This window comes from Saimiri boliviensis, chromosome 8, assembly GCF_048565385.1.
Source record: "Saimiri boliviensis isolate mSaiBol1 chromosome 8, mSaiBol1.pri, whole genome shotgun sequence".
Lineage (NCBI taxonomy): Eukaryota > Metazoa > Chordata > Mammalia > Primates > Cebidae > Saimiri > Saimiri boliviensis.
The window spans coordinates 96,436,881-96,455,677 of NC_133456.1; the positions used below are offsets into that span (position 1 = coordinate 96,436,881).

At 34.7% G+C, this 18,797-nt stretch overlaps 1 protein-coding gene across 8 annotated transcripts in view; it reads right to left on the minus strand.

The window, feature by feature from the left end:
* Window positions 1–18,797, minus strand: part of MYO3A (myosin IIIA) — a 235,110-nt gene that overhangs the window by 123,967 nt on the left and 92,346 nt on the right. For all 8 annotated transcript variants that reach the window (XR_012518908.1, XM_074404907.1, XM_074404908.1 and 5 more), the window contains 4 exons: window positions 5,687–5,786; window positions 3,943–4,059; window positions 2,613–2,717; window positions 2,426–2,509 (listed from right to left, as the gene is read on the minus strand). Coding sequence is in view for 7 of the 8 variants with exons in the window: in XM_074404907.1 (XP_074261008.1) it covers window positions 2,426–2,509; window positions 2,613–2,717; window positions 3,943–4,059; window positions 5,687–5,786 (406 nt within the window). In the remaining variant the exon portion in view is untranslated. The remainder of the gene's footprint in view (window positions 1–2,425; window positions 2,510–2,612; window positions 2,718–3,942; window positions 4,060–5,686; window positions 5,787–18,797) is intronic.

Below are 18,797 nucleotides of genomic sequence, written 5' to 3' on the forward strand. Positions count from 1 at the left end.
GGAATAAAACTGGAAATTGACTCCAAAAGGAACCTTCAAAACCATGCAAATACATGGAAATCAAATAACCTGGTCCTGAATGAGCATTGGGTCAAAAACAAAATCGAGATGGAAATTGAAAAATTCTTCAAACTAAAATGACAATAATGATATAATCTATCAAAACCTCTGAAATACAGCAAAGGCAGTGCTAAAAGGAGAGTTCATAGCCCTAAATGCCTGAATAAAAACAACAACAACAAAAACTGAAAGAGCACAAACTGATATTCTAAGGTTACCTCAAGGAACTAGAGAAACAAACAAAAAAACCCCCAAACCCAAACCTAGCAGAAGAAAGAAAATAACCAGATCAGAGCGGAACTAAATGAAATTGAAACAAACAAACAAAAACCCCACAAAAGATAAATTAAACAAAAACCTGGTTCTTTGAAAAGATAAATAAAACTGATACACCATTAGCAAGATTAGCCAAGAAAAGAAGAGAGAAAATCCAAATAACCTCATGAAGAAATGAAACAGGATATATTACAATTGACACCACTGAAATACAAAAGATCATTCAAGGCTACTATGAACAACTTTACGTACATAAACTAGAAAACCTAGAAGAGATAAACAAACTGCTGAAAACATACAACCCTCCTAAGCAAAAAGAAAAAATCTGGAGGCATCGCACTACCTGATTTCAAGCTACAGTATAAGACCATAGTCACCAAAACAGCATGGTACTAGTATAAAAATAGGCACATAGACCAATGGAACAAAATAGAGAACCTAGAAATAAACCCAAATACTCACAGCTAACTGATCTTCGACAAAGCAAATAAAAACATAAAGTGGGGTTATGTACCATTTTCAACAAATGGTGCTGAGATAATTGCCTAGCCACATGTAGGAGAATGAACCTGGATCCTCATCTCTCACCTTATACAAAAATCAACTCAAGATGAATTAAGGACTTAAACCTAAGACCCGAAAGTATAAAAATTCTAGAAGGTAACACTGTCCCTTCTGGACATTGGCTTAGGCAAGGATTTTATGACCAAGAACCCAAAAGCAAATGCAAAAAAAAAAAAAAAACAAAGATAAATAACTTGGACCTGATGTTCAAACATGTTGGTTTTTAAACTGCCATTTCATTTCTTACTGAATTTTATGAGTTTTTTTTCACATATTCTAGATTCAAGTTTTTATTAGTTGTGTGCCATACAAATATTTTCTCTGAGTCTGTGGATTGTGTTTTCATTTTTGTAACAGTGTCATCATAGAATAGACATTCTTAATTTTCACAAATCCAGTTTTTCCATTTATAAATTATGCATTTTGTGTTGAATCTAAGAATTCTTCACCTAACTCAAGATCACAAAGGACTTTTCCTATGTTTTCCTGCAGAAATTTTATGGCTTTTGGTTTTATGTTTAGATCTATGATCCATTTTGAGTTCAACATTTGTATAACATGTGAGTATAGATTGATGTTCATTTTTTTGCATGGGCATACCCAATTATTTCAACATCTTTTGTTGAAAAGACCACCTTTCTTAATTAACTAATTTTACACCTTTGTCAAAAATCAATAAACCATACACAAGTACCCTCTCTATTCTGTTCAATCAGTGTATACGTCATCCTTTCTTTAATAACACACTGTCTTGACTATTGCAGCTTTACAGTAAGTCTGGAAATCAAGTAGTATGAAACCTACAACTTGGTTCTTTCTCAAGATTGTTTGGCTATTCTAGTTCCTTTGCTTTTCAATGTGTATTTTTGAGTCATCTTGTCAATTCCCACCAAAAAAAAAAAAAAAAAATCCTGCTAGGATTTTTATTGTAATTGCATTATATAAAGAGATCAATTCATGGAGGACTGACATCTTAATAATATTGAATCATTTAATCCATGATCATGATATATTTCTTCATTTATTTAGGCCTTTTATTTTTTAACTGTTTTAGTTTTCAGCATATAAATCTTGCACATATAATATTTAGATCTACATAGTTCATGTATTTTTGATGTTATTGTTAATGGCACTTTTAAGGTTCAGTTTGTAATTAACCATTGCTAGTATGTACATGTAGTATGTAAATACAATTGATTACTGTATGTTGACTCTCTTTTAACTTGCTAGCAACAAAAGGAGAAAAAGGAAAGGAATGATTCGACAAATGCATTGGGATAAAAAGAATGAAAACCACATTTATAAGCCTTGCTTAATAAATGTGATAAAAGTTACAAAATCCTCAAAACAGAGTACATGCTTTTCATATTGCTCATTATTTTGAACTCTCAAAGGATAACAACTGTATTTTAAAATTTTTGTACATTATTGAATGTGAGATTTAGAGATATTAATCTAATCAATTATATTAAGTTCTGAAATTCACAAATATTTCTGATAGGACAGAGAAAAAAATAGATTATACCTTTCCAAGCACAGTCAGCTGCTGAACTAAAAGATGAGCACTTTCAGTCTTTCCAGCACCGCTTTCTCCAGAAATAACAATGCACTACACATAGAAAGGAAAACTGTGAGAAGACCTTATCCTCAAAATTCAGCTGACATTTAAGAAACTAAGAGGTAAATTTCTAAGAACATGAGACTCTTCTTACCTGATCTGAATTATATGTTAACATAGATTGATATCCTAAGTCAGCCATTGCAAAAATGTGAGGAGGACTGGCAGTTCTCTTTGATCCAATATATAGTTTAGAATGCTAAAGATGAAAAAGAATACATTTCGTACGGCTTTTTCTTTTGTTTTTATTTAAGCCCTGAATTATTTACAAGTATAGCTTCAATTTTTAAAGCAAAGTATAAATAAAAACACCATTTTGTGCCACCACAACATTATTACATACATGTTACATACATATCACACATATATCTACATGCATAATTATGTAAAATAAAAGCCTGACACAAAACAGCCCAGAAATACGATATGACATAAAGTAATTTAGAAGAATATGCATACCACTTCCAAAGCAGAATATAAGATTTCAAAATTCCATTACTTATTTAAATAAAAGCATACATTATAAATAAAACAATCAGGTTTCAGTTTGTTAACTGCTCCTTGGATACAATAATGTCTCACATATGATCACTACTTTTTTCCTTTCATAGCATTTAACATAAATTCTCTCATTTGATTTGTCCAAGATCACACAGTGAGTTGATAGCAGAATTGTACTAAAGTTCTTATCTTCTGAAACATAGGTCAAGGCTCATAAATTTGCTGTTACATCTGTAAATTTTAGGATGGTAAAACATGATAGAGATATATACTCTTTACACACAAAAATAACTATTAGAAACAATATTAAATAATTTTCTGGAGTACACAAATAGCCAGAAGAGAATGAGTCCAATTAAAAATGAAAAATAATCTTGTTTAATTCCAGAATAGTATTCTATACTTAAGCCATTAGGGGTTGAGTAATTGATACTTATATATTCATATTCATAAAACATGTGTGACATTAATGAAGCCAATAATAAACAGATCAAAAGAAATTTTAAACTCATAGTGACAATTTTTATAGCCATTAAGTATGTATTATCTCCATAAACATAATTATACTTTTGATTCTCCCATACTTGGTTCAAAGGCAGATATTAAGTACATACCTTTTTAAGAAGACTTAAGTATATGCTATTAAAGTTATCTGTTTAGTGATATAATATTTAATGTAGAGCAGTTACCAGTAACTGAATGAAATTAACATTCTGGCACACACATTTGGAGAAAGGAAGACCACAAACTGCATCCAGATTGATTCCATCTTCTATTTTTCCTTGTTCTATATTTTAACAATAATTATATAACTGTGTATTCAAAATATTGGGTAAGATTTTTTTCTGGCATTTAAATTAATTTAAGTATCTGAATGTATAATTATGCATATGAAGTAATAGACTGCACCCCGTATGACATACCTTTGTGGAGTAAAGACCCAGATTCTGAAAAGGGTTAAGAGCAATGAGTATGTCTCCTACGTAGATATAAATCTGATCTCTGGAATAACACTTCTCAAGTTGCTCTGAGACTGCATTCTGCAACAAAATGAAACGATTTCTCCTTAAAAATCATTTGTAGTCAACTACAATTTAAAAAGTAAACAATAATAAATAAAACATCTGGCATCTGGACCAAGGATTAGAAAAAATGATAGTAAAAAGTATATAACATCAGGTCTGCAACTACTCATTCACTTGACAGATGTTTTCTTTGGTTTTGAGAGCCACATAGCATGTCATTGTTACCTACATTTTCCAAAGGACATATTATATGTCACAGAAAATTTATACATATAATGCCTTCAAGAAAATAAGTAATAGCAGTAAGCGAAGTGAAGATTAAAAATGAAGTAAAAAGAAAAGGGAAGGGAAGATAAAGTGAACATGATTTAATTCCAAATCAAGGTGATCCAGTGGCTTTATGGAATGCCCTGGTCCTTTTTTTTTTTTTTTTTTAAGACTTTTGGCTTTATGAGGTACTGTAAAAAATTTTAAAACATAACTTTCATAGCCTATAAGTCATTTGAGTAAATGAATTGATTTTGATAATGTCAGAAACCAACATTTACAGTACATGACACAAGAAAGGAGCAAAAAAATCTTAGGTGTAGAAAGAAACTAAAAATAAAATATAGACAACAGAAACAAACCCAATATTTAATATATTAATACATTGGTCAACATCATGATTAGTGAAAACCTCCTTTGCAATCCACAAGCCTAGGAATTCACATCATTGGAAAATTTTATATGTAAGAATTCAGAAAGGTGTCTGCAATCTCTGACTTACCAACACAATTTGATTTCAAGATGTTTGATGTGCTTGATATTATTTTGAGGAAGTACTTGAGTTGTTTATGCAACCCTAAATTTACCAAATGACTACCTCTATTTAGAACTTACCTCTTGATTGGTACATTTCTGAGTCAAATGCTCAGGCATGTATCAACAGTGTAAAAAAATAAAAAGCTGTTCATCAGGCAGGACAGAAGTCCCAACCTGCTAAAAAGAGGGCATTTATTTCTCTAATGATCTGACTATGTGGAAGAAAAAGGGATAAAGGGAAAGGAGGCTGAGACTAGAATTAATGTTTGAAATACTTCTGAGATAATTAGAATAAGAAGCTCCAAGCAGAATTCAATAACCTGAAAGATAAGCTGTGTGAAACAAGGGTTTTGTGATCCAGTGAGGGAGAACACTGATCATGGTAACAGACAGGCTCTTGAGGTATTCTGGAGTTTCTGGGTACAGCCACTGAGAGCTGGAACAGGAGAGAAAAAAGGGGAAGACCACCACATGCTGGTTACACTAGGCTGACTGCTCTTTGAATACAGCATATAATATCTTTGAGACTCCCAGAAATAATGAAGAAAAGAAAGATCTTAGGTCCCCTGTCAGTTGAGCATCAGATAAAAATGAACACTAGGCTGGAAAGAACTGGAAATTTGAGTTATATAGATTAAAACTGAAGGTAAGAGAAATAATCAGAAGCCAATTGACAAAGCATGAGACTTACAAATACAAGACATGGGGAGAGTAAGTGTTAAGATTCTTAATAACCATCATAATCTATACAGTCCTTCTCCTTCTACCAATGCCTGTGTCTTCTTGAAATTAACAAAACATCTGGAATGTCTAAGTTTAATTAAACTGAAATTCTTACCTCATCCAAAACTTCTAAGGTTGCTAAATCATCTACATCCTTCAGATTGGATATTAGAGATTGGTTGAAGTTTCCTTTCTTGGTGTGAATACGTTCATGTCTGTGGAGAAAAATGCTTTCTGATTTAACTTATTACTGATCATTGTGGAAATAAGTTTTAGATACATATGAGACTGAAATTCCTCTATCAATCTGTTTACTAAATTCAATGATAACATACCAGAAAATATCCTGATATATTTGATCTTTACTGTTTGTTTACTTCTCTCCATTGGAAAAAATGCAAATTATAGAACGTACTTCATGGATGATCAAGAGTACATTAATTTCCTTCAAGAATTATCTTTATATAGTTTGTTTTAAAGCTTTCTCTAAATTTCTGCATGTGATTAAATCTGTTACGAGGTGATGAGTCTGAAAGGTTTGAATTCATACATGTCCAATTGTGTTGGAGGTAGTGTTAGGCCATTGGTGGTCAATGTATGGTAATTTTTAATTATTATTCAGCAAAATTTAACAGGAATACAAAATAAATTACATTATAAATTTTCAAAAGGTTAGATGTGTGTAAAAATCAATTTCAAGTACCAAAAATTTTATTTTAAAGTAAAACATTTCAGCAACTTTCAAAAATAGTATAAAGATCTTGATTTAACACAAAAGCTGAAGAAGTTGCTGAGATAAATGATTGTTTATTTCAACTTTTCTGGACATTCATTTTATTTTGAGGATAACTGTATTTCTGGTATTTATTTTTGGATCTACCCTTAAGTATGTGGATTTTCCCCTTGACAGAAGGGGAAGGAATATATAGAATATGAGGGTTATTAATAATCTTAATAGTCACTCAGAAAACTTTAATGGTTTTTCATTGCTTGCAAATTTAAGCCTATTGGCCAGGCATGGTGGCTCACGCCTGTAATCCCAGCACTTTGGGAGGCTGAGGCAGGCAGATCAGGAGTTCAAGACCAGACTGGCCAACAGGGTGAAACCCCATCTCTACTAAAATATACAAAAATTAGCTGGGCATGGTAGCTCATGCCTGTAATCCCAGCTACTTGGGAGGCTGAGATAGGAGAATTGCTTGAACTGGGACCCAGGAGGTGGAGGTTGCAGTGAGCCAAGATGGCGCCACTGCACTCCAGCCTGGGCTATAGAGTGAGACTCCATCTCAAAAAACAAACAAGCAAACAAAAAGACCAAAAAAAAAAAAAAAGAATTTAAGCCTATTGATAAATTGCCCCTTCCCCTTTCTAAGGCCCACTGCTCCTTTTGTATACTGTAACAGCTTCTATACTCTCTCACTTAGGGAAGGATATCCTTCCCACTGCTTTTTCTCTCATTCCTACATTGAATTTTCCCTGTTATATCCCTATCTCACAAACAACAACAAACTGCCCTCCCTGATTTCCAGTTTTCTCTACCTGCTGTTCCATTTCTTTGATATATAGTAAAAATCCTCAAAATAATTATCTATACTTTCTTTTTTGTTCTGAGCTGGAGTCTTGCTCTGTTGCCCAGACTGGAATGAAGCAGTGCAATCTCAGTTCACTGCAGCCTCCACCTCCTGGATTCAAGTGATTCTCCTTCCTCAGCTTCCCAAATGGCTGGGATTACAGACATGGGCCATCACACTCAGCTAATTTTTTTGTATTTGTGGTAGAGATGGGGTTTCACCATTTGGGCCAGACTGGTCTCAAACTTCTGACTTCAAGTGCTCTGCCCACCTTGGCCTCCCAAAGTACTTGGATTACAGGCGTGAGCCACCACCCTCAGCCTATACTTTGTTTCTTCAGAGTTTCATCTTGACACTCTATGGCAGCAGCTTTTGTTAAGGACTTTATTGACCTTTACTTTGCTAAATCCCATTGTCAATTTTAAGTCTTCATTTCACCTAATCTCCCAGCAGCATTTAACAAAGGCTTTCTTGAATACTTTTGCCTTGGTTTTCTGTCTTTCTTAATTCTCTTATCTCATGGGTATCTCCATCTGAGTATCTTTTTTTGTTTTTTCCTTATCCTCCTGTTACATTTTGGGTGTCTCCCAAGTTTCTGTTCCTGAAGTTATCTTCTCTAACATTCATTTCCTAATTTCATAGCCTTAAATACCACTCATTCACTGACAACTGCTAACTCTTCTGCATCTAAATCTTACTTGATATTTTACTTGCAGAGACAGTAAAAACCACACTCCTAAATACTCTGCCCTCAAACCTACTCCTTCTCTATGATTCTTTATCTCAGTCAATGGTGACTTCCTTTCTTCTGACTGTTCAGGATGTTACAGATATCCTTGGCTCTTCTGTTTCTCACAACCCTCATCAATCTATATACAAATTCCATCAGCTCTATCATCAAAATCTATCTAGGGCTAGACATTTCTCACCACTATCCTTCTACCATAGTTCTTCTCACTAATGCAACAGCCTCCCAGGTGGTTTCCCCACTGCCATCTTTACCTTCTGACACTCTTCCGAACACTGCAGCCAGAGTGACCTTTAAAAGAATGTCAGATCATGTCACTCTCTGCTCAAAGTTCCTGATATTTCCATTATTACTCAAGGAATATCTAATGCCTTACCATGATCTACAAGGCCCTATATGACTTGTGCATCTGTGCCTCCCTCAACACCCCTATTATTTCTCTAACATTATCTGTTTCTAATATCCCTCCTACTCAATTATTCCCAACCTCATTGGCTTCCTTGCTGTTTCTCGAACACATAAAGTCTGCTTCTTCCTTGCAGCCTTGGTATTTACTGTTCCCTCTGAGTGGGATACCATTTTCTCTGATTACCTGTAAAGCTCTTTCTTGCTTCCTAAGGGCCTCTTTTAGTACTACATTAATCAGAGTCTTTTCCTGGTGAGCCCTTGTAAATTAGTGGCTTCTCTCCAGAACCTCTCATCACTCTTTTCCTGCTCTATTTTTAGCCATTGCCTTTTCCCCCAATTCTCCTCGCCACTTCTCACATATTCTACCTTGTCCTCTGTCTTCTCCTATTAGATTGTAATTAATATAATGCCAATCTAGATTCTGTTGTAATGGTAAGACAGAGTACCTGTATTGTTCACTGCTGTGTTGCCAGCAGCTGTAACAGTGCCTGGAAGGCAGTAAGCCCTCAGTAAATATTTGTTCAATGACAAATTACATGAAACTCATTCAAGGCCTTCCATAACATTACACAATTTGTCTTTCCAGCGCATTTTCCAGAAAACATTTTTACGCTTTAGCTTAACTGGACTTGTTTCTGTTTCTTAAACTATACATCCCTGTGCTTTCTTCATCTGTCCTTTTGTTCTTGTTAGTTTATCCTCAGCCCCATCTGTATGATAAAACTTTATTCACTTTTCACAATCCACCTCAGATGTCACCTCTTTTACCCTCCTCAGCACAATTCTATACATCATTTAGGACATATATCTAGCTAAATGTCATTTCAGTCATTCATTTGTATGCTCATCTTATACCCTTTATTAGATTGTAAATTTCCTAGGATAGGAATAGCTTTTCAACATACAGTGCTGGAACAATTGGACATTCACATGCAAAAAAAGTGACTCAAGATACTGACCTTTCAGCTTTTACAAATATTAACTCAAAATAAATCACCGATCTAAATGTAAAATATAAAACTATAGAGCTCCAGAAGATAACAGAGGAGAAAATCTAGATAACCTTGGGTTTGGAAATAAGCTTTTATATGCAACACCAACAATACCATCCATGAAATAAAAAATTGATAAATTGGACTTCACTAAAATTATAAACATCTGTACAGTGCAAGTTTATTTTAATAAAAAATGAAAACAAAAAATTATCTTCAATTACACTTCTTTGGACTGTGCTATTTTCTGGCCAGGACACTGACTAATAGATCCAGCCAGCCATTGACTTCTTTTCAACTCAAATGTTGCTGATTTCTGGTCACATAACTCACACATGAAAAACTGGAGTTTTCCCTCCATTGGACCCTGAAGTTATTCATTAGTTATTTATTCATCCACAGGAGATTTCCTAGCTCATTTTACACAGCAGTCATCCACAAATTTCTACCTTTCAAGCTTCCAGTTTCTATTTTCCTTTTCTTCAATGGAAACTAACACAAACTCACTCGGGTTCCTTCCCTTTTATCTCAAAATATTAGTGTATTTTCATCTATCTTCTCCTCATACTCCCTTACCCCCATACACACTTCTTTTTAACTTTCCAGGGTGGAAGTGCCACCTTTCTTTTCCAGGCCTAATCCTCCCCACCTGTCTCTCAATTTTCTTTCCTGTATAGCTTGCTGTGCCATGCCATTGGAAGCTTCCTTTCCACAGATCCATATTCTCTGTTGATCACATCTTCCACCAGCATAAGTTGTACAATCTTCAATTCACTGCTTTCTTGTTAAGAAAATAAAAAACAAGCCATAGACCAAGAGAAATTATTTGCAAATCATTTTTCTGATATTAAAATTTGTATCTAATGACAGAAAGTGTCTTATTTCTATTTACAATCTTATGTTCCTCCATAATTTTTATAGCACTTAAAAATATGCACTTGTATGAATAATTTAGTTAATATTTGAAATCCTTAATAGAATGTAAGCTTCAAGATTTGCAAAACAATGCCTTTAGTTTCTTATTGTATCCCATAAATAAAAAGATTGTTTAGAGTAGTGTAGTTTCTTGATAAACTTTAGTTGAATGACTAAGTGACTGTATATTCCCTCATAAAACAACTTCTGGCATGAAATTTGCACATAGTTGCTCTCTACATTTGCTTAATTGAACAAGTATCATCTTTAATCCCCTATTTGCAAAGAGATTCTTGTAAGTATAACCATTTTTGATACATTCTTTTTAAGACAAAAGAGGAAGGAACCCAGTTAATCATTTAACTGAAGGGCCCTGTCTGCTTTTTATAGACCCATTTGGCTGTTACAGACAGTTCCCAGAGAAGGATGGGGAATGGATGTTGAGGAGCAGAGGGATCAATATTTGGCTGTTTGGTACCCTCACTCTTCCACTCCTGTGAATCCATCCTCCATGATGCTTTTGGTATGAGCTGTCAAAAACTTAGAAAAGATTTGGTCATTGTGATGATTAAAAAACCTCAGATGGCTCCCTATCTTCTATGGCACAACTTAAAACTTTCTTGGCATGGATTTCATGGACCTTCACAATCTTGCCTTAAACAACCTTTCCAGCATCATTCTTCATCAGCACTGTATAGAACAGCTCCCAATATATGAAGCATTTCCAAGACTCTGTACTTTGTTCATTCCATTCTCTACCTGGACTTACTTTCCTCCCATGCATGGCAAAATTCTACATATCCTTCAAAGTTAGGCTTAACTTACCCTCTCTGTGAAGACACTGCAGGTCTTTCCAGAGAGAATATACCACTAGTGGAGAAGTTCTCACATTTAATGAAGTCTATACATGTTCATTGTTCCTGCCAGACCTTTAGAAAGTTGTGTGTAGAAATCAACTGTTATTCATCATTTTATGTCTTGATACAAAGATGCAAAAAACAAGGTGTCTTGAATTTTCATTACCTTAATTCAATATTCATGTATTTAGGAAATGCCCAATATTATACTAAGAAAACTCATTTAAAGCTATTTTCTATCCAACCCTCAAACATTTTGATAGTTAAAATGATAAATTTATGAAAGTGATAGCTGTGAATTTTGGAAGGGCACAGGTTTTAGAATCTTCTAACTTTTTTTTTCTTTTTTGTGATGGAGTCTTGCTCTGTCACCCAGGCTGGAGTACAGCAGCATATCTCGGCTCACTGCAAATTCTGCCTCCTGGATTCAAGTGATTCTCCTGCCTCAGCCTCCTCAGTATCTGGGATTACGGGTGCCCACCACCATGACAGGCTAATTTTTAACTTTTAGTAGAGATGGTGTTTCACCATGTTGGCCAGGCTGGTCTCCAACTCCTGACCTCAAGTGATCTACCTGCCTCAGCCTCCCAAAGTGTCACTGTTGTTTTAATAAAACTACAAGTATGCAATTCAATCTAACTCATATTTATTGAGACCCTACTATGTGCAAGCATTGTCCCAAGTGTTGCAGGGTTATTGTAGGTGGAAAAAAATCCAGGTTGTACAATCAATGAGTTGTAAACTAGTGGGAGATTTAAATACAAATATTTTAAAAATCACAAAGCATATGGCAAGTGCCAAAACTAAAGTAATATATAAAGTGGAAATAGCAAGGAGGGAATAATTAATTCCATTTTGGAAAAATGGGTATGGTTTTTAGTTGATTTAATCTTGGTCTTTAAGTAGGAGTAGGATTCCAGTAATCAGAGGAAGAATGTTTGTATGTAGGGGTGGTGACTGATGGCTGAAATTAATTAATGTAATTAATCACATCAATAGGCTAAAAAAGAAAAATGACACAATCACATCAATAGGTGCAGAGAAAACATTTGACAAAATTCAACATCTTTTCATGATAAAAAAAATCTCAGCAAACGAGGCACAGAATGGAACTTCCTTAACTTCATAAACAACGTGTAAAATAGCCTACAGTTGCCATTCATCATCATGAGAAATTAGAAGCTTTCCTGCTAAGATCAGAAACAATGCAAGAATGTTCTCCTTCAACACTCCTTTTCATCATCATAGTTGAAGTCAAAGCTAACTCCATAAGACCAAAAAATGATATAAAAGGTAAACTGATAAGAAAGAAACAAAACTGTATTTGTTCTCAGATGACATAATTGTTTATGTTGCCAATCTGAAAGAGTCAGTATAAAAGCCTCCTGGAATGAATAATCAATTACAGCAAGGTTTTAGGACACAAGATTAATATAAAAAATCATTGCTTTCCCATATGCCAGAAATGAATGAGTGAAAATGGAAATTAAAAATACAATACCGCTTATGTTAGCACTCCCAATGAAATACTTAAGTATAAGTCTAACAAAATACATACAAGAAAATTACAAAACTCTGATAAAAGTAATAAAATAAGAACTAAGTAAATGGAGAGATCTTCTACGTTCATGGATAGGAAGACTCAATATTATCAAGACATCAGTTCTTTTCAACCCAATTTACAGATTCAATGCAATTCCAAGCAAAATCCAAACAAATTATTTTGTGTGTATTGGCAAACTGATTCTAAAGTTTATGTAGAAAGTCAAAAGATCCAGAATAGCCAACTCAATATTGGAGGAGAAAAACAAAGTTGGAGGACTGATGCTATGTAATTTCAAGACTTTCTTTAAAACTACAGTAATCATTCATTGCCAGTTGGAATGAAAAATGGTACAGCCAGTTTGGAAAACAGTTTGATGGTTTCTTATAAAATGAAACATACTCTTACCATACAATTCAGCTATTGTGATCCTTGATATTTACCCAAATGAGTAGAAAAACACACAAAAACTTGTACATGGATATTTACAGCAGCTTTATTCATAATTGCCAAAACTGGAAGCAACCAAGATGTCCTTCAGGAAGCAAATAGGTAAATAAATTCTGATACATTCAGACAATGGTGTATTATTTAGTGCTAAAACCCAATTAGCTATCAAGCCATGAAAAAACATGGAAAGTATATAAATGCATATTGCTAAGTGAAAGAACTTAATCTGAAAAAACTACATATTATACGAGTTAAACTTTATTACATTCTGGAAAAGGCAAAACTATGGAAATGGTACAAAGATCAGTAAATGCCAGTAATTAGAGGAGACAGAGAGAAGAAAAGGCAGACCACAGAGGATTTTTAGGTCAATGAAAACTATTCTGTAAGATGCCACAATTGTAGATACTTATTATTATACATTTGTCAAAACCTATTGAATGTACAGCACCAATAGTGAACCCTAATGTAAACTGTGGATTTTGGATGATAGTGATGTGTCAACGTAGGTTCACCAATTGCAATAAAAGTACCACTGTGGTGTGGGATGTTGATAGTGGAGAAGGCTGTGCCTACATGGGGGAAGAGGACACATGAGACGTTCCTATGCCTTCCTCTTAATTTTGTTATGAAATTTAAACTGCTCTTAAAAATAAAGTTGATTTTAATAACAAGTAAAAACAAAATCTCTCTTCAATCACACTTCTTTGGACTGTGCTATTTTTGCTGCCAGGGTGCTGACTAATACATCCAAATAGCCACTGACTTCTCTTCAGCTCCAATGTTGCTTATTTTTGGTCACAAAATTCATACATGTAAGATTTGACTTTTCCTTCCTCTGGATTCTGAAGTCTACTCAATTATTTTACCCATCCAGGGGATGACCTCCTAGCTCATTTTACATAGCAGTTGCCCCAAAATGTCTACCTTTCAAGTTTCCAATATCTTTTTTCTTTTTATTCAACACAAACTCACTCATGTTCCTTCCCTTATATCTCAAAATAATAGTATATTTCATGTATATTCTCTTCATATTCCTCTCCATTTCTCTCTGACTTCCAGTGTGGAAGTGTCACCTTTCTTTTCCAGGGTTAACCCTACTAACTTGTCTACTGATTCTCTTTCCTGTGTAACTTGCTCTATCATCCTATCAGAAGCTTCCTTTCCACTGGGTCTAAATTCTCAGTTGATCAAGTCTACCATCCTAAGTTGTCCTTTCCTCAATTTGCTGCTTCTTCCCTCAAACTGTAACCATCTCTACTCTGCCTTGTCAACACTTAAAAGGACAATCTGAATGCACAGAACCCTTCCTTATTTACATTCACTCCTCAACTCGCTAAACTCTGCAAGCAGCAGTTATCAGCCTTTTGAAAGTAAAATGACCTTTTTATCTTCCTGTTCAACTGCCCTCTTTAGATTTCACTACATTCAATTCTTCTGTGTCCTTTAACTTTATTGATCTACTCTGTCTTGAAATTCTCTCCTCTGTAGCTTTCATCTGTTTTTTTTCCTCCTGTCTCTAGCTCAGTCAATGATACCATCATCTCCGTCATGGATATGGAGAAAATGAGGTTTGGGAAATTTTAAGGAGATTAAAATGATATAATTTGGTGATGGAGTGGATATAAGAGCTGAAAAAGATGGAGATTTCTGGTGTGTATAATTAAACAGATGACGTCTGTCAATGAGATAAAACTAGAGGAGTTTCAGATTTTGTGAGGGAAGATAGTGCTTTGCTTCTGAGCATTTGGAACTTGAACACGTTTAGGACATCTGTATTTCTCTATAATCATGCCCTCCCCTGACCTAGTTTCCTCAGCCTCCCACATCATACACTAAAGCTCTCTACATCTGTTTATAGCAGATCATCACTGTCTCTGGGCCACATGCCCTGCCACTATCCATTTACATGTGCTATAGATTTGTTTGGTGTTTTTTTTTTTTTTTTTTTTAATATTTATCCTCCTTGGTGTTCTCTGATAATCTTGGTTCTGTGGTTTAGTGTTTGACTTTAACTTTGGAAAATTCTCAGTCACTCTTGCTTAAAATATTTGTTTCTTCCTCTTTTGGTATTCCCATTATGTATATATTATACCTTTGTTTTTTAGTTATTCCACAGTTCTTAGATCTTCTATTCCAGTTTTTCAATCTTTTTTCTCATTGCTTTTCCACTTCAGATACTTCCATTGATGTATATCAGAGATTCTTCCACTGACTCCAGTCTACTGATGAGCTAATTAAGGTTGTTCTTCATTTATGTTACAGTGCTTTTTATCTCTAACATTTCAAATTCCTTCTCAGAATTCCCATCTCTACTTACATTGCCCATCTGTCCTTGCATGTGGACTACTTCATTCATTAGAGCCTTTATCATATTAATTGTGGACTTAGAAAAATTCTTGGTGTGATAATTCAGCATTCATGCCATATCTAAACCTGGTTCTGATGCTTGCTGTGTTTCTTCAAACTGTGATTTTTGCCTGTTAGTATGCCTTGTAATTTTTTTGATAGCCAAGACTGGGTAAAAGTAACTCCAGTGAATAAGTGTTTATTAATGTGGTGGTAACATGCTGCAGGCATATGGCATATGGGAGGCAAAGCATTATATAGTCCTATAATTAAGTTTCAACCGTTTAATAAGCCAGTAGCTTTTGATTGTGATCTTCACAAGTGCCCCAGTCTCCTCCTTCTCTACTCTTTCTATGCCTTGGGAAGGGCAAGTGGAGGGTAAACCACGTTAAAAGGAACAGAATGCTCTGACAATTTTAAAATGGTACTTTTCCCTCTTTCCCTGATGTAAACATGAAGGGATTTTTCTCTGAAATTCACTGTGAGAACCTGATTTATCTGGAAGTAAAATCCATAAAAGTATGGAGGCCACCTGTGACTGCAATCTCCTGTGGTTTTTAACTCTCATACTGAGCCTCCAGCAATTCATCAATTACAGTTCAAATTTTCCCATCCCGGTAACTATTTCCTTGGATGTCTCTGCTTACAGTTTTCTGCTCCAATAAGTTGATATTTTCGATATTTTCCTACCTGTGGGGAGTGGTTTATCCTGTAACCTTACTTCTCTGATGGATCCAATAATAGTTGTTGATTTTCAGTTTGTTCACCTTTTCACTGTTTGTTAGGATGGAGTGACAACTTCCAAACTCCTTACATGCTGGACCAGAAACTGGATAAAGATCATGGCTGCATCAACTTAACAGCTGCTTCCATCTTCATATATTTTTCTCCCTCACTAACTTTCTTGCCTCTGTCATATAAGGACTCTTATGATTACATTTAGGGCCCACCGGTTAATCCAGGATAGTTGCCCCTTCTCTGGATTCTTGACTTAATTACATCTGCATGGTTCCTTTTGCCAGGCAAAGTAATACTCACAGGTTCCAGGGATTAGACCTGGGTATTTTTGAGAGTCATTACTCAGCCTCCCAGAATCTAGAAAGGCAAATGAAAAATGTACAGAATACAGAAATATTGTCAGGAAGGTAAGAAAATGTGGACCAATAGTAAAAAACAATTTAGAGAGTTTTCCATGAACTGCTGATTGGAACATAGGTGAAAAGGGGGGATTTCTTACACTGAACAATATTCTCCTCTCCATCTAAATCCTAAACAGAGTATTTAATAAAATCATAATGTCTATTTCTAAAGTAAAACTTCCATTGCTACTACCCTGATCTTTAAGCCACCATGATTTCTAACCGTGAATATTGCAAATAGTGAGAATGATCTTTTAAAAACATGCTCAAAAATGTCACCTATCTGGTCAGTACCCTCCTCATGTCACCCAAAGTAAGGTCTCTTGTAATCTGATCCCACATCCATCATCCCACTGCTTCTCTTACCGTATCTCATAATACTGTCTCCCTGCTTACTCCTCTCTAGCTTCCTAGATCCCTCTTGGCAGAGCCTCTAACACTTGGCTCACTCCTGCCTCAGAGGCTGACTTCTCTCTGCCCAGAGAGCCACAAGCCTAAAGTACTTCTCTTGGTTGTGAGGTCTGGAATGACCAATATTTTCAACACTGCAATTCCACCCTCCGACCCTGAGGACTTCCAGTCCCCCTTATATTGCTCTATTTTTCTTTAGCATGCATCACCATGTGATATACTACACTGCTCACTAAATTTTTATATGTATTATCTGGGTCTTCCAGTAAGTATGTAAGCTCCATGAAAACAGGTTTTGTTTTGTTTTGTCACTGACTGATATATCTCACACTCCTAAATCAAATTCTTGCAAATGGTGGATGCTCAAAATATATTTGAGTGAATAGTTTGCTTTTACAAAATGTTCATCTACTGTGAAGCCAAAGAAAATGTAGTTTTACTTTTACACTCTGGTTCTAAACAATTTAAATGCTCCAAGACAAAGTGTATATACTATTCAATGTATATGTGTGTGTGTATATCTATATGTATTTATATGTATAAATACATATATAAATATATAAATACATATATAAATATATAAACACATATTTAATACATGTGTATATATGTGTATGTATATATACATGTATACATATGTATATACATACACACATATATTCATATATTAAATATGTTTCAATATAATTTTATACTTTTAATATTTACCTTTTGCCTTCATTTTATAGAACTGATTTCCATTCTTGATATTTTTCTACTCTTTCCATTCTTGTTACTTTTTTCAATGTTTACTTTTTGTAGGGCTTGGAAAAAGCAAAGTCGGAATCCTTCTATAAGAATTTTGTCCTCTTGTGAAAAGTACAACTTGCTAACCAGATTACATTTTCCATTTACTCTGTAATACTGGAGAGACATAGTTTCAGACTATAAATATTTTCTTCAGTGTTGTCAAAGGTCACAGATACCCTTAGGGGTGGTTAATATAGCTTTATTTGTATTTCTTCTCTACACATTGAAGAAAAAAAAACAACTATTGCTGCCTGATGTTAAATTTTTACCCTTAGTATTTAGTTGTACTGTTGAAATGAAACAGCTTTATTTGCTTTTACTTTGCTTAAAAATACTCTTGTAAATATCAAGCTCTATCACCTAAGGCGATTCAGGAACCACTGGGGTAGAATAGCAATCCTTTGTTAAACATACATCTAATCAATGGTTTTGTATTTGTTTCTTTATCCATCTTTAAATTCCAGTAACAAGAACAACCAATGTTGTCTACCAGCATTGGTAGTACCTACGGGAGTACAGGCTCTCCCTCAGGTGCCCTAGAAGACTAGATTTTATTTATCTACAGTTTGACCTCTTTGATCAAGTGCGTAGTTTTGAAATGTGATCAAGTGTGTCGTTTTGATGGTGAAGAAGGAAGCACACACCAGCCTGGTGAGCCATAGCACTAGATCAACTCACAAAACCTGGAATGACAGATATCATGGTCACCAAGACCCCAATAAGTTTTAATTGCCTTCTTCATTCCTGGAGACTTTCCTCTTTCACATCTACTTCTTTAAAGATGTACTTTAATCTGGACTGCATAGATAAACGTGTATTCATAAAATTTGTAACAATGTTGGAAAGAAAGATGGGATTGAAAAAATGATACATGAAAGCAGATGAAAATCCATACATGTTTAGCTATGCACTTGTGTACCCATGCCCTTAATTTATTCTAAATCTCTCTAAAAGCAGTCGCCCTGCTTTTTTCTGTGTGGACACTAAAGCATATGAAATAAATGAAATCAAAGAGATTTATAGACAGTTTGCATGCTCCTATGTGATACTCTAT